The 16095-nt window shown below is 37.2% G+C and overlaps 1 protein-coding gene across 2 annotated transcripts; it reads right to left on the bottom strand.

The window, feature by feature from the left end:
• Positions 1-358: 358 nt before the first annotated feature.
• On the bottom strand, positions 359-13949 carry KBTBD8 (kelch repeat and BTB domain containing 8). Of its 2 annotated transcripts, XM_017542759.2 has the most exons (4): positions 13848-13949; positions 13018-13228; positions 7631-8745; positions 359-3659 (listed from the first exon to the last, which is right to left on the bottom strand). In XM_017542759.2, exons 1-4 carry the CDS (start codon positions 13861-13863, stop codon positions 3196-3198), a joined length of 1806 nt encoding a protein of 601 aa, XP_017398248.1. In that variant the 5' UTR covers positions 13864-13949; the 3' UTR covers positions 359-3195. The 2 variants fall into 2 exon arrangements, with proteins under 2 accessions (XP_017398248.1, XP_017398249.1); XM_017542760.2 differs by lacking the exon at positions 13018-13228 and having other exon boundaries at positions 13848-13934.
• Positions 13950-16095: the final 2146 nt, after the last annotated feature.

Here is a 16095-nt window from a genome sequence, read left to right as displayed (position 1 = left end):
CCAATGCCAGTGTCATGCTGTACAGCCTGCAGAAATGTGAGCCAAGTAAGCCTCTTTTCTAAGTCACTCAGTCTCAGGTATTCCTTTATAGCAATGCAAAATGGACTAACACAAAAGGAATCAAACATAGTAAGATTTTAAGCCAGAACAGTACAAAGAAATACCCATATAAGTGAGCTTGCTTTAGAATTTAAAAAGCTTTATATATATTAACTAATTCATTTTTTACCAGAGGCCAGGTATACAATAGATTAAAATCTCATTCCATTCTATCATGACATAAGGTATTTCATGATTTGTTACCAGATTTTAGTTCTGCAACACTCACTAGTGAGATATAACTTTACAACACTGGAAGTTTTCAATCAGAAAAGTTTTATTATAAGAAACAATGACATCAGGTAAAAATGCAAAAAATTGTGCAAGTATGGCAAAATGTTTAAAAATATCTACACATTTGCCCCCACAGGACTACAGTACTTACTACATACCTGAGCACTGAACATTGAATTCCATTTTAAACTGCTTTACATAGGGAATCTGATTCCTTGATGATCACATTCCATTTGTTCTCATGACCAATGAAATCAGCTTGAGGCTTAAGCATCAACTTTGTAGAACAGATCACAAATATGAAAAATAAAGACTACAATTTCTACTTTCCTATAACATAGTTATACCAAGTCCAGTTTTCAATGTGTAAAAAATATATAGAAAAGTGCTACATACATTCTTCAAAAGCAAAAACAGTTAAAGTGGAACTGGCATATGTTAGACCTACATTTGAATTCTGTAGTACCCATTGTGCCTTTTACTTACAGTCTTGTCACACTATGAAAATGCACCTTAAATATCTAAACATAAAGCCACACATGTCACTAATCTTAGTTTTCTAGGACCTCTTCTGAATCCACTTTAAAAGTGGCAAAATATCCCAGCTACATAATTTAAACAAATAGTTCTTCATACAAAATTCAATATATATTTTACTCCCATAACAAATCCTAAGCCTTGCTTTTGACACACTAAACTTAGATCATACCATCAATGTAAATTGTTACAGCGAAGAGATCAACTGTTGTGCAGACCAAGAGAATAAATCTACTGTTGAATTAGCCACAGCATGTCATTCTCTTATATAACATATAGCACATGTAAATTGCTAACTCAAGGTTCTATGTCATGTTTTCAAGTAATGCATTTTTCTAAATACAGAAGATTGTCAAAAAGCGGCAGGAAGTCTTATTCAACAAAGCTTTCAGAAATAAATTACATGAATATCTTTTGTAAAAAAAAAAAAAAATGTTTTTTTCTCTTTCCTCAGCAATGCAAAACTGTAAAGAATGATTTTCAAAATGCACAGTAATAACTCCAAAACAGCATAATGATAAAAGCAAAAATCACAAACAGCAGAAGATAAAACTGAGGAGGTAAAAACATTGTTTGACAAAGTTTATACAGAGATTACACACAAACTATCAAGGCCAATAAGAAGAAACCACACATCTAGCTAAGACTACACTTTACAATGTTAATTCTAGAAATGCTGTCCATTTTAACTTCTGCTTCAGAAAACATTCCCTACTTGTAGAGGTCTATGTAAAGCAGTTCAGAAAGTTTCTGAAAAACGAGGTATGTGATGCAAAGAGGCAATGTTTTCAATTTGTTTCACAGTATCACATTACAATTTGTGCAAGATTTTTTAAATACAAACCATGCCAGTTTGCTTTCTTTAAGTGAATGAAAATATTGTGATGAAGGGCAGAACCTGTCCTATGCTTATACCCTTTATGAATTATGCTAGGCTTAGTAAAACATGTTACTGATCCAAATACCTGCCTTAGGTATACAAATAAGTTGGTCTGTCCTTCATGTTAATATTCCTGATTGTTAGAAATTCATCAGTTAAATACAAAAAATGCTTTAGTACCTAGAAAGCTATGGTTCTGTTCACTCACTCTTTTTGTTTTCAATCACCTTCAGCTAGAAGGATTCCAATGTAAAAGTATTCATCACTGTTAAGTGCAAAAATGGAAAAAAAAAAAATGAGGTTTTAATTGTAATATAAAACTTAAAAGACATTAAACTCGACCACTGCAGGAATTTTATGTTTCTGGAAAGCAGAATTTTAAAAGTAGGTATAAAACTTCACATTATGTTCTGTGCAGAAGAGAAATAAGTTACCTTTCCTTATACTAATAATGAATGGACAGGTAGATGGAAGAGAAGGTTGGGCAACAAATAGCCCATGTTAGTGCAAACTGGGTATAATGTTCCTACTATTCTAAGATTGAATCCAGTTAGGTCAATAACTGGCCATATCTTCCTATCACATAAGTAGAAAATCTTGTGAAATCACAAGAGTTCAACAGGTAAAGCATGATGGCCATGAAATCCACACCAATTTGAAAGACAGGCATAGGCTCAGACCATTTAAATCTATCTAGTTATACATATGAATTAAGTTAGACTAGCACCAGCCACCTGTGAATATAAGCACTTTTCCAGATTTTCATAAATGAGACAGTGTTAGCACTTGAAAAAGTTATCGACAGAAAACTGCCACTTTAAAACTTTAGCTTAACTTAAAGTTACATGGGAAATGGAAGCAATCAGACTAAAAGCTCTTTCTCAGACTAATTTGTTTTTCCTTCAATCTACTCTAATAAACACATTTAAATCTCAGTACACTTGAAAACAATACACAAAAATATATATAAATATTAAGAATGAGGATCTAAGTTAGTGCTTCTCTGTGTTAGAGAGGTCACAGCTAAAGTAAAATCCTAGTGATATTGCCTCAGATTGTTACCCGTATTTAAAATCAAAAGTCACATCAAATGAGTTTAGATGCCTTTACCCAGTAATACCCTAAATGCTCTTATAAGAGTGCATAGTTGTCCTGATTCATCTGGTATCTCAGTGACTATTTATCACAAAATTCTAAATGAAATGATTACTTTTATGCCAGGGGAAAAAAAAATGCTGATAATTGCACTTTGTTATCTTTTCCTTACTGAAATGAAAATGTCACAAGGATGAAGGAAAATCCCTCCCTACCCTGCAATCTTTAAGAGTACCCATTTTCCATGTATAAAACTCTCACAGCTTTCTGATATACTGACAGCACTCTTGTATCAAAGTTAAGTTTCCTAAGGATAAGATGCCAGTGATGCACTAAGGCCTGCTACTCATTTAGAGTACTTTCTGAAGACACTGAGGATACAGTTTAGCAACAGCACATTCAAAATGCCGGCCAAGGTCCCAGAGCCGATCTGGCGTCTCATACACTTTCATCCACTGGTCAGCAATGTCATCATATTGGTAAAGGGAATTTTTTCTGCTGGTTCTGAAGACATGTTCTTCAACAGTCACTTGAGTAGCTCGAACAAATAAATGGAGTTTGTTCTGGAAAAGTACCAGTTTAAGATATGGATTTATAGACTGATCACATGGAAAGTCTTTTTTACGAGTCCATTTATTTAGCTCAATATCATAGGCTTCTACAGTAAACATACGTTGATGATTTCCACAGGTTCCAGCTATGTAGTAGATCGAGTCCTTGTATACAGCTGCTAAGCCCTGGATTCTAGGCACAGTCATGGGGGTTAAGAAACCCCAGTAGTCTTTTTGAGGCTCATAGAAGAGGAAAAATTCCCCTAAAAAAAGAAAAAGAAAACAGGAATATGTACATTTTTATATTTGGTTTTTGGTTATATGTTGTAATTATAACCTCTAAAGATTAAAGGGCATAATTTTCTAAATATTTCACTTTCTAAAACATTTCTTTTATAATAATCTCCAGAGATACATTCATAAAGGTTACAAAATACCTTAAAACTTTGTCATTCCATGACACAATATAACAGATAATATTATAATCAACCTGAATTGGAATATTTGTATTGGGAAAGTACACGGAGTTACTTGGGCTTGATAGCAGAGTTGTTAAGAGATTAATTCTGGCCAGACACAGTGGTTCACATCTGTAATCCCAGTACTTGGGAGGCTGAGATGGGTGGATCACTCGAGGTCAGGAGTTCAAGACCAGCCTGGCCAACATGGTGAAACCCTGACTCCATTTTAAAAAATACAAAAATTAGCCAAGTGTGGAGGTGGTACCTGTAATCCCAGCTACTCAGGAGGCTAAGGCAGGAGAATCTCTTGAACCCAGGAGGTAAGGGTTGCAGTGAGTCACTACTGAACCACTGCACTCCAGCCTGGGTGACAACGTGAGACTCCATCTCAAAAAAAAGAAAGAAAAAAAAAAGAAAACTTGCTTCTGTTTGCTTTATCCAATTTGTGTGTTTATAGAAAATTCATTTTACTCTAGTTCTAAAAAAGCATTATTACTAATGTTCAGCCAGTAAGACAGACCAAAATGCATATATATAATATCATCATAAATATGGCATGATAAATCTGTGTGCTATTTCATTAGAAGACAGCAGATGGAATTGTGCAGATTTATGCTCATGGGTCACTGATGTGCTTACCCAAATGTCGCTAGAATGCAAAGAGAAATATTCAACAGGAGAAAACATAACTTTAATATGATAGAAAACACATACATGGTTTATGACGTTGACTTTGAGTCAAGTTTCTATTTTGATTTGACAATAAAAGGGTAGCTGAGTCAGACTGCCCATATGAAAATGTCTGAAAGAATTAAAGTAAGTGAAGATTTATAAGAGTTTTGTTAATTATAAAATCTTTGTAATAAAAATATGAACCCTTTATGAACAAATTAAATGATACTTCAATAGCCACAGATAGTACAACATAAGTTCTGACTATGTGTGTCAGTTTTATTTATGTAAAGAGACTTTGTTTAGTTTAGAAATACCAGATTCTAAATTGAGTCTACCCTTGAAAACTGTTTTGAACTAGGGTTACTCTTATCTACAAATTCAACTACCTACTTCGTAACAGTGATGTTGTACCTTCAACTGACTTAAAATAGCTTGTTAAGCTTCCAGATTTGCTCTCAAGTCATCTGCCCTTATTGTCTAACTTGTAACAGGATTCTTGATAAAGAAGGTAGGAAATTTAAACTTTGTAATGTGTGCTATTTCTCTATAAATTTCTTGTAGATAAGAAAGTAAAGACAACAACCGAAGAAGTTGAGTTTTAAAATCTAAAGTCCTCTTTAGTAAGTTAAAGCTAATGATATGCAATTAAGAAACCCTTAGAGCCTCAGAGTCCTCTTAAATAAAATATAATCTCAAATTAAATGATGTTAGTAATTCCAGCCCTGAAATGTATTAATTCATTGCTAGTTTGCTTTAGTATTTGCATTAATATACAACCTTCATATTCCAAATAGGAATCTTATAATTAATTCTACCTCTAGCAACTAACAGCCAGTAAGACCAAAATACACACATACACAGTTTCTTCACACTGGATGACATAACCTATCCAACTATACTGGATGCATTACACATACATTCTTATATTCCATTTTTCCACAAGACAGCAAACCCAAATCATGTCCTGTGCTTCTATTTAACTAAAATAAGGAACCAGAGAGTACAACTCCTTCTGAAGAATTAACTTGATACTGAACTTAAACAAATGGGCTCAGGCGTTACTAGGAAATTTTAAGTTAAATACAGGATTAGAGCAAAGAACATAATTTTTAAAAGAAAACAATGGTGGGAGACCAAGCTGGGCAGATCACTGGAGGTCAGGAGTTCAAGACCAGCCTCGCCAACACAGTGAAACCCCATCTCTACCAAAAATACAAAAACTAGCCAGGCATGGTGGTGGGTGCCTGAGACTGAGGCAGGAGAATCACTTGAACCCAGGAGACAAAGGTTGCAGTCAGCTGAGATTGTGCCACTGCACTCCAGCCTGGGTGACAGAGTAAGACCCTGTCTCAAAAAAAAAGAGAAAGAAAAGAAAGGGAGGGGAGGGGAGGAGAGGAAAAAGAAAAGAGAAAAGAAGGGAAGGGGAAGGGAAAAGATGAGGGAGAAAGAAAACAATGGGATAAGGGCAATCATGCATCAATTAATGACAGGGACACATTCTAAGAAATGCATCGTTAAGCTGGGCATGGTGGCTCAAGCCTATAATCCCAGCACTTTGGGAGGCTATGGCAAGCAGATCACCTGAGGTTGGGAGTTTGAGACCAGCCTGACCAAGATGGAGAAACCCGGTCTCTACTAAAACATACAAAATTAGCCAGACGTGGTGGCGCATGCCTGTAATCCTAGCTACTCGGGGGGCTGAGGCAGGAGAATCGCTTGAACCAGTGAGGCGGAGGTTACGATGAGTCGAGATTGTGCCATTGCACTCCAGCCTGAGCAATAAGAGTGAAACTCCGTCTCCAAAAAAAAAAAAAAGAAAGAAAGAAATGCATCATTAAGTGATATTTGTCCTTGTGCAAACATCGTAGAGCGTACTTACACAAACCTAAATGGGATAGCTTACTACACATCTAGGCTAGATAGGATAGCCTATTGCTCCTAGTCTACAAAACTGTACAGCATGTGACTGTACTGAGCACTCTAGGCAACTGTAACACAGTAGGAATTTTTGTATCTAAATATATCTAAACATGGAACAAGTACAGTAAAAATATGCTACCATAATCTTATAAGACCACCATTGTATGTGTTTGTATTTGGTCATCCATAGTTGACCAAAACATTACATGGCACATGACTGTATATCTTCATAGAAGCTGCTCCTTTTCCTTGTTTAAGTAGTAGTGTGAGAAAAACATCAATTAAGAGACATATACGAGGAATAAGGATGTTGCTATTATCTATACTGCATTTAACATTCAAGCAACTAAAACGCATAAGAAACCAAATAAAAGGAAAATATTAGTTATCACAAATCAGAGCCTTGAAACAAATGTCTTATTTACTCTGACCCACTCCACCTATACTGTATTTTTGTCAAAGTGGTAGTCCTTAATAGATTTTTTAAAAAAACACTATATATATTAGATAGTCCCACTTAAAATGGCAAACAAAGAAAAGTGACATCTCAAAGTATTCCAGTGGAAAAAACTGAAAACAATATATGATGAAAGGCAACATAAATAGCAGTAAAGTTGAAAATTGGAGACAATACTTCCAAACTCTTTGTAATTAAGTTTCATAACTTTTGCAATAATAAGGCTTACATAAAACTCTTTGGTAACTAAACACTATAACTCAGATAATTCTTTGTTCATTTTTCTCTTTTAAACTACTCTAGTAAGTTCCATAGAATGGCAGTTGCTACAAGATCTCTTGATTTTACTAAAGAGCAAAAGCAGCCATGAAACAACCTTGCTATTTATTTCAAGTCCTATAAACTACTCTGAAATAGTTATCCCAAAATGCCGAATTATTATTTATAACGTTTTAAAAAATAGTTACTCTACATGATATCAAAACAAAATCATTAAAAAGTATAAAATTATTTTAGTAATTTAACAATACCTGCCTTTTTTCTTAATTCAAAATTTTATTTTCTTTATAGCTCTTTACAAAACAGACTACTCCAACAGTTTGATAAGGAAGCCGGTGATATTCCTTAATTAACAGGAACTAACACAACTGTTTCTGTATAATTAAGTAAGCCACTGCTTGATGTGTTACCCTTCCATGAACTAAATCACTTAGGCACCTACCCTGTAAAACATAGATCTTCTCTTTGTACTCCACAGCATTATGAAATTCCATTGCAACTGGCATTGCGCAAACAGTCGTCCAGCAATTCTCTCTACTGTCATAGCACTCCACAGATTTTAGTGAGTTTCTCCCATCACCTTCATAAACACGACCTCCAATTGCATACATTTTACCACAGCAATAGACGAGTTTGCAGCCTATTCTGGCTCGAAGCAAGGATGGTTTGGATAGCCATCTATTGGTGGAATGATCATACATCCAGAAATCATTTTCTGCCTTATGGTCAATGGAGACCTCACTGCTGCTTGGCCTGTAGCCTCCTGCAATGTAAATGTCATTATCTGGTGATACAAGAATCCCAACTTCTCTCAGGTCATTTGGTGGTTTGCATAGTTTAAACACCCTTCCTGTGACTATATCTAGACAAGGCACTGTTTGCTTCTTTCCTGAGTGTTTGTGGGCAGCATCAAAACATATGATCATTTCAGAAGCAGTCATTCCAAGCCTCTGTGTACAGCCATTGGTGTTGGATGGTCCCTTTTCCACACAGCTTTTGGCTATAGCCTGTGCAAACCGAGGTGGAATTTTCTCTATAAAGGTATCTTCCATCAGAGGAAAACGTATGCATTTAGCAAAAATTTCTGGGAGGTGCACTTCTCTTTCATTCTGTTCATGTCCAAACCACCTTATAATGCTTTCGTAAACATGTTCTTCTCGGTCTACATTTAAATCATCACTGTCTAGTATACTTATCAGTTGGTCTTTTGTCAACTGGAGAAACTCTTGTTCTTTGGTGACACACAGAAACTTCTTACGAATGTATTCTTTTGATCGATCTACAAGTTCCTGATGACCATAATGATCAGCAAAGATAAAGACCCCAATAGAATTTTGTGGGTCTAAATGACTGATCATATACTTAGCACACTGGTCTTGGATGGAAGGAATCTGGAAGATGCTAGCTGCAGTGAACAAGGCTTGAACATTGGCCTCTGTGAGAATAACTTTGGAAGTGTAGGCATAGTTCAACACTAAATCCATCGATTCAGCTTCAACACCAACTATTCGAACTTCTTTTTGAGTACTTTCTGTAAGGCCGCTAGTGAACATGGATCTAAGAAGGAAAGATTGGTTAATATTACACGTGTGCTATAAATCAAAATTATTGCTGCAAGATTTTAAAAGTACAAAGTTATCACAAAGATAACTTTTTAAAACAGAATATTTCCTAAAATAGTCCCTGATATTCTGAATAGGAGTAAAAATTGATAATGTATCAGGATTTAGCCTGGCTAACCTCAAAATCCGTATTCTCAAGGCTAGCCTGCTTTGTGCCATCCATGAAAAAAAGGAAAGCAGACCTAAGGAAAAGCAAATCAAAAGGTGACACACATATTCCAGGTCACTTTATTTTTCTAGGAGCCCCTATCTAAGCTTCTGGTCAAGTTGCCTTACGGACATGAGATCTTAAATTGGGCCAGTCAGAAACTTTAAGAATACCAATGGGGTGCAGTGGCTCACGCCTGGGCTCAATCCCAGCACTTTGGGAGGCCGAGGTGGGGGGATCGCATGAGGTCAGGAGTTCAAGATCAGCCCGACCAATATGGCGAAACCCCATTTCTACTAAAATAAAAAATTAGCCGGGCGTGGTGATGCACTCCTGTAATCCCAGCTACTCAGGAGGCTCAGGAAGGAGAATCACTTAAACCTGGAAGGCGGAAGTTGCAGTGAGCTGAGGTCAGGCTACTGCACTCCAGCCTGGACAACAGAGAGAGACTCCATCTCAAAAAAAAAAAAAAAAAAAAAAAAAAAAAAAAAAAAAAAAAAAAAAAAAAAAAAAAAAAAAAAAAAAAAAAAAAAAAAAAAAGAATACCTATAAAGATATCAACATTATACATTATACATTAGCATACAAAAAAAACCAACTTAATAAAACTTTCCATGTCCTGGTGAAAATTACAAAGCAAACTGTATCCAAAATAGATCTTTAAAAATGTTCATCTTAGAAAAAGCAAGAAGTTCTGTAAAAGTATATATTCTCTTCCTACTCCTTTTTAAAACTTTTATCTTTTGAATGCTTCCTTAACCATTATAAGTAATATAATGATCACTTCACTTACCTTTGGGAATTTTGAAAACATTTGCTTAAAAAGAAATGCTTCATTTCTCAGTTAAAGTTATCATATTTTACCTACTTAAATCTAGACAGAAATAAAGATTATGGTAGAGCCAATATATAATGTCTCTTTTAAACAGAGTTTAATAGTTAAATGATTCTTTGAAGATAATGGTTTTTAAAACCCCAAACTTTTGCCTTTAAGACCAAGTTTTTTTTTTTTTTTACTATTAAAATATTGTTGCATTTATGGGACTTTCTTGATAGAAAGATTAAGCAGCCTGGTTCTTTAAGTATTAGTCACTTACAAACATGATTTGCCTTTCTTTTCCCTCCTTTAAATTTTCACTCTATACGATCCAGACTCATCTTATTTAGTTTTTGTGATGTTATGAAAAATAAATTGCAAAGATTTCCAGTTACTTTAAAAATATCTCTCAAACTCATGGAATTAATTTTAAAATGCAGTATGAGAAACACTGGAGGTACAAGGACTCAACTCACTGCACAGGTTAATCATCTTCGAATTCTATTTTTACTTCTACAGTGTAAATTTTAATTTAATATCACAGGCTTTTTACATGACTAAAAACTAGATGTTCGTTTGTATGCGCTGGTTTTCAATCAGGTGCTGAAAGACTCAACCATACAGCTACCAATAAAAAGAAAAATACATCCCTGTGTTACGGAGAGATTAACTCCCAAAGGAGAACATTACCACATATCCCTTTATCAGGGGAGCTACTGTGGACTTGAATAGGCTCATCTTACACACAGGAGTGGTCTGACACTTGATGAGTTTTCCTCTGTTCTAATAAGTTCTTCATGTAAACGCAACATAAATGAAGCCAGGGCACTTCCTCACACAAAATCCAGAGTAGCAAAAAATTTCTAATAATCATACAAATTTCAATTCTGATGAGTTACTGGTATCATGAAATAGCCATTCCAGATTTCCAGCTATTCTAATTCTTCCACTAGTAATGCAAGACTTAGAAACTATTAAGTATGACTTTCTACATCCCACACAGAAAGTTAACGCTGGTACCAAGAAATTTCAGTACAAAAACCTCTAGCAAGAGATCAAATTCTAATCCTTAAGTTTTCTAACCAAATATCTCTATTTTAATGTACATGTATCATATCCTCAGAAAATTTCTCAAGTATATTTTACTCCTTTATAAAATTAGCTTAATAAAATTAAAGACTTTAAGATTTTAAGGAATCAAGAAAATTAGGAATCTATCCTAGCATACTTCTTTTAAAGTAAGATTTTTTTCTAGGTCTTCAAAAATAAAAAATGAAACTGCAAAGTGAAAATGTCATCCTTATTAAGTATGCTTACTAAGTATTATACTTAATAAGGATGACATTTAAATGATATAATCTGGATTATTAAATTTCAGTAAGATATAGACATTTTCACTTTGCAGTTTTTCTTAACCATTCAAATGTAATATAGAATAAAAATGTTTTACAGGAAACTTTAAAAAGGACCCACTGTACCCACTCTTGTTCCTTAAGAGTCACATGGTGACTAAGAAGCCTGGCTCTGGAATCAAATGTAGCCTCGGCCATTTACTTGCTGGATAGATGATTTAGGCGGGTTATTAAAACTTAATCTCACTGAGCCTCAGCTTCTTCATAAGTAAAATGGAACAACAACTGTGCAGAAATAAGATTATAAAGATTATATAAGGCAATACATGTAAAGTAAGCTTAGCCTAGAGCTTGATAAGTAGTAATTGTAACATATATTTAAACATACAAATGACCTAACCATATCTAATGGATAATCTGGGTAAGTGAATCTCACCAGAAGTTTCCATTACGAGGCCAAACTTCATACCTTCTGCATATGTTGTTTTTTTTTTCCAGTATTGCAATGATTAATACTTAGTAGTACAATGACCTACCCTAGGCAAGTCTAAATGGTTACATCACAAGCATCAAACTGAAGTGACTATATTTAACCCAGTATTCTGAGAAAGAGGAACCAGAAACTACTGTTGGATCATTATACAGTTATGTGCCCTATATAGGTAAGCACTTTCAAAAGGAAAAATCACATTCAGAGTGTGGTCGAACACTTTACTATTATTTATGCACCACTTGTGAATACTGAAAAGCTTGAAGTGAGCATGTAACACAAAAGAAGTTAAACACACACAGTAAACTGCCTTTTCCACTAATTTAAAAGTAGGAAGTTATTTTTCAGACCCAAGTTTTTAAATTTTACTTTTAAAAGCTTTATAGTAAACAATAAAAGTAAAAATAAAAACTTAGTTTAGCCTACGTCTAGAAATATTGAAAATTGTTAATTGGGGGCCTTAGGCACACAGAAACTATATTTCACTCATTTTTATTCCACTGCTTTGACCCCCAAAGCATTAAAACAATCTATTGAATGGTAATTTGTTTTTAAAGGAACACACTACTATGTTTTAAACACTTTTATAAAAGAGTCCCATGTACTAAAGAAACATACATTATGGATAACTTGTTGAAAAAAATTCTAGATCAGCACTGTCCAATATAATTGCCAGTGACGGAAATGCTGTATCTCTGTGCTGTTCAATATGGCGGCCACTAGCTGCGGGTGACCACCAAGCACCCAAACGGGGTTTAGTGGCCGGGCGCGGTGGCTCACGCCTATAATCCCAGCGCTTTGGGGGGCCCAGGCGGGCGAATCACGAGGTCAAGAGATTGCGATCATCCTGGCCAGCACGGTGAAACCCCGTCTCTACTAAAAACACAAAAAATTAGCCGGGCGTGGTGGTGCCTGCCTACAGTTCCAGCAACTCGGAACGCTGAGACACTCGAATTGCTTGAAACCGGAAAACGGAAGTAGTGAGCCGGGATTGCGCCACTGCACCCAGCCTGGCGACAGAGCGAGACTCTGTCTCAAAAAAAACAAAAACAAAAGTGTTTAGTGTACCTGGGGACCTGGGGAACTACATGTTTCATTTTATTTAACGTATAATTTAAGTTTAAACAGCCACATATGGCTACTGGCTGCCATACTGACCAGCACAAGTCTAGATTACCTCAAACACACACACAGACCCACTAACTTAAAATTCAACGCTAGAAGAATCCCTCAAGTCAAAAGAAGGTCTTAAAAAGAAAGGACCCGTTTTCTAGTCTCAAGAAACAAAGCCATTGGTTTCATTTCATTATCGCATCTCAGTATAAACATCAAGTGGACAATACTAAGGGGGGAAGGGAGCTTGGTGCAGATACCGACACAAGTTCCTACCATCATCATACCTGAAGTAAGGGCTGATTGCAGCAAGAACGTTTCTATGACAGGAAAATGTTTTCCCGTGATCCACTTCCACTACAATGTCTGTCAACTGTCCTTCATCGTACATTGTTTTGAGTTGCTTAAGAATACTGCAAGCATGGAAGGGGTCCATGGCATCGCTGGCTGGGTCTGAAGATGGAATCCCATTCGGTGTTGGGGAAGATTTACTTAAATCTAGGAGGAGAAAAATCGTACAACCACAAGAAGTACCGAGCCAGTTACGGCGTCGCGGGATTTTTGTTTGTTTGTTTGTCTGCTTGCTTGGCTTTTTCCCCACTACAAAGATATATATATATATATATGTCTGTGGATATACGCACGACCTCGTGGGACCGCGAGTTTAGGATCTGGGAGACAGAGGGCGGAGCGCCATCGGCGGAACAAGTTCAAAGGCCAGCCTGCTCCTGCGGAGCCCGGCGAGCCCGGCGCCCGTGCTCGCGGAGGGAACGCGCTCGCAGCCCATGTGAGGCGTCTGCGGGAACTCCGCCGAGAGCCGAGGGCAGAGCCTCACGAGGGAAGCTCAACCGACTGCGGCCGCCAGTGCCCCCTCAAGCCGCCTCCAGCTGCCTCCCGGGTCGCAGCGACGGCGGGTACCCAGCCTCCCCATCCCGGTCCCGCCGGACCGCCCACCGCCCCCCGCACCATTCATCCTCCCTCCCCTCATTCCCCTCTACCTCCTCATCCTTCCCTCCGGCTCCACACCGCTACCTCTTCATCCCACCGCCTATGGCAGGCCTCGGCCAACCTTCCCCCTCACCTCCCTCCACGCCGCCCTGGCCACCACACGACCCACCTGCCGACGCGGCCATTTCTCGATGGGGCCCCGGCTTCAGCTATTTAAAGAGGAAATGTCATTTCGCTTCTCTAGCTCCCGGGTTCCGGCTCTTCTAAGCTTCCCCTAACCAATGGGGCGTGCTGTGCATCTGGCTCCGCCCCTAGCCTACGAATTTCTGGCGCTGATTGGTCTCGACGCGAGCACATGCGGGTCGGGTAATGTAGTTTGATTGCCCCCGCTCCCGCGTGGTCAGACTTGGGCGGAGGCCCAACCCGGGAATTCCTATTGGCAGATGCTGGCGGAGGTGGAGAGCAGGGAGCTGGCCAGCCTGTGGCCGTCGAGCGCGCAGTGCCTGCCGGGAGAGGTAGTCTTCTGGCGGAGGAGAACTGTCATTCTGAGGGGCTGGGGTAGGGAAAGCTCTTCAAGTGCGAATGTCCCCATTTTAGGCCTCTCTCCTGGCCCCCGGCTCATTTTTTTTTACCTTTTTCTTCTTCCGTAAACTTCCTGCCAGTGACTGGCTTCCGGTATGCAATCAAGCTCTGCGTGAGAGCTGTAAAACCAGAAAAATTTGGAAATGGACAGGAGGGCTGTTGTCCAAAAATGCAAAGGAAATCTGACGCCCCACCCTGAAGAAAAATATCGGAAGGCCCAAAAGCAAGGCGTCTCTGATGAGTCACCTGTGACACCCAATTGAAATAGCATCGCCTTGGCCCGGTACTCTGGTTTCCACAGATTAACTTGGTCTGGTTACAGCGGCTGTTTAGGATATTTAACACCCACTCGTGCCTTGCTTTTCTAGCACACCCAGAGAACACCTGTTCAGCACGTGAACATTATAGAGGGATCCAAGATGCTTTCCTTTTTGCTCTTGGAAAATGAAGGGATGCAATACTAAGTATTCTGGGATTTCCTTTGAAAAAAATGCTGGAGAGCCCTGAGCCCGGGGCCAGGGATGATTACTGAAGCCCTGGCTCTTTCGTTACTATATGTGAGAACTGACATAGACCTTTCAACTCTTAACCACTTATATCCTTCACCTGTTACGTGAAGTAATAGTAATACGTATTCTATGGACTTCATAGGCTGCAACCCTTTGGAAATAAAATCAAAATTTTGATTTACTCATCTTGTGTTTCTAACATCTAATGGGGTGCCTGGCACATTATAGATGCTTAATATTTTAAAGATTAAGATGCAAATGAACTAACATTGGGAAAGCTACTTCTAGACTGTTAAAATGTAAGGAAATATCAGTGAATGGCAAGAATGTCTAGTAGGCATATAGTTAGCCCGTGTACATAAATCTTCTAGCACTGAAAAGATCAAACAGTTGAACTTCTTGATAAAGAATCTTGGAATTTAAATTGTTATTGAGAAAGAGAAAGAATTATGAAAAATAATTTAGTTCTGTCCCCTAGGTCTGTTGAGAAATTTAGAACTCAAAATACTATAACCCCATGCAAATTAACAAGAAGCGGTATTTCCTCATGACAGGGGTTTATGCATTTCCATATGCACTTCTAATTTCCTCTTTGTGAATGTCCTGTCTGCACATATCTGGATGGATGAAATTGACTTAATTTTTGTTACTCATAACTTTGCTTTTCCATTTTTATGTGCTTAATGATATTGCTTTCTAAGTTATTAAATGGTGGCATTTTTATTACAATAGGGATAGTATTGAAGAAAAAAATGGCATTAATCCTTAGGGTTTGACAACCTCTGACAATGTTGCAGATAAAAATATAGGCCATGCATTATTTGAGACATACTTAAACTAAAATATCATTTGTTGTTTATTTGAAATTCCAGTTTAATTAGGTGTTCTGTATTTTTGTGGCAACCTTTTCAGATTTCTTAAAATAGGAGTTTTGTTAGTGCTTTGTTGTTGTTTTGTAGCTGTTTATCTACTTAAGCCTTTAGAAATTTGGCCAATTTTTTAAAAATTTAATTACCAACTTAGTAGCAAACAGACTTGACAATATTGTTTGATTAGTTAAAAGACAGTGTTCAGATTATTTGACCCACAAAGATTTATAAATTGGAGATGGAGCAGAATACAAATAACAAAAGCCAATCTAAATACAAATAGGAAAAAAATTATAGGTACAAAGTTGCCATTTATTTGACACTGTAAATAGACTCCATTCTACTGGACAGATGGCATTACCCCATAATAAAGATTTAATCTTCACTAAAATGCATTTTTTAAAAACAATAAATAGGAAGATCTTGAAAATGAGTCAGTAGTACCAAACTATTCTTT

This window comes from Cebus imitator, unplaced genomic scaffold (genome assembly GCF_001604975.1).
Source record: "Cebus imitator isolate Cc_AM_T3 unplaced genomic scaffold, Cebus_imitator-1.0 Scaffold147, whole genome shotgun sequence".
NCBI classification, from domain to species: domain Eukaryota; kingdom Metazoa; phylum Chordata; class Mammalia; order Primates; family Cebidae; genus Cebus; species Cebus imitator.
This window is presented reverse-complemented; position numbering and strand designations above follow the sequence as displayed.

What these genes read in the sequence shown, in the direction of transcription:
- KBTBD8 (XM_017542759.2), bottom strand. An exon ending in GCAATCAGCCCTTACTTCAG is followed by an intron (nt 8,746 to 13,017) that starts GTATGATGATGG and finishes TTTCCTTCTTAG; the next exon opens with ATCCATGTTCACTAGCGGCC. An exon ending in GAAGATCTATGTTTTACAGG is followed by an intron (nt 3,660 to 7,630) that starts GTAGGTGCCTAA and finishes TTCTTTTTTTAG; the next exon opens with GGGAATTTTTCCTCTTCTAT.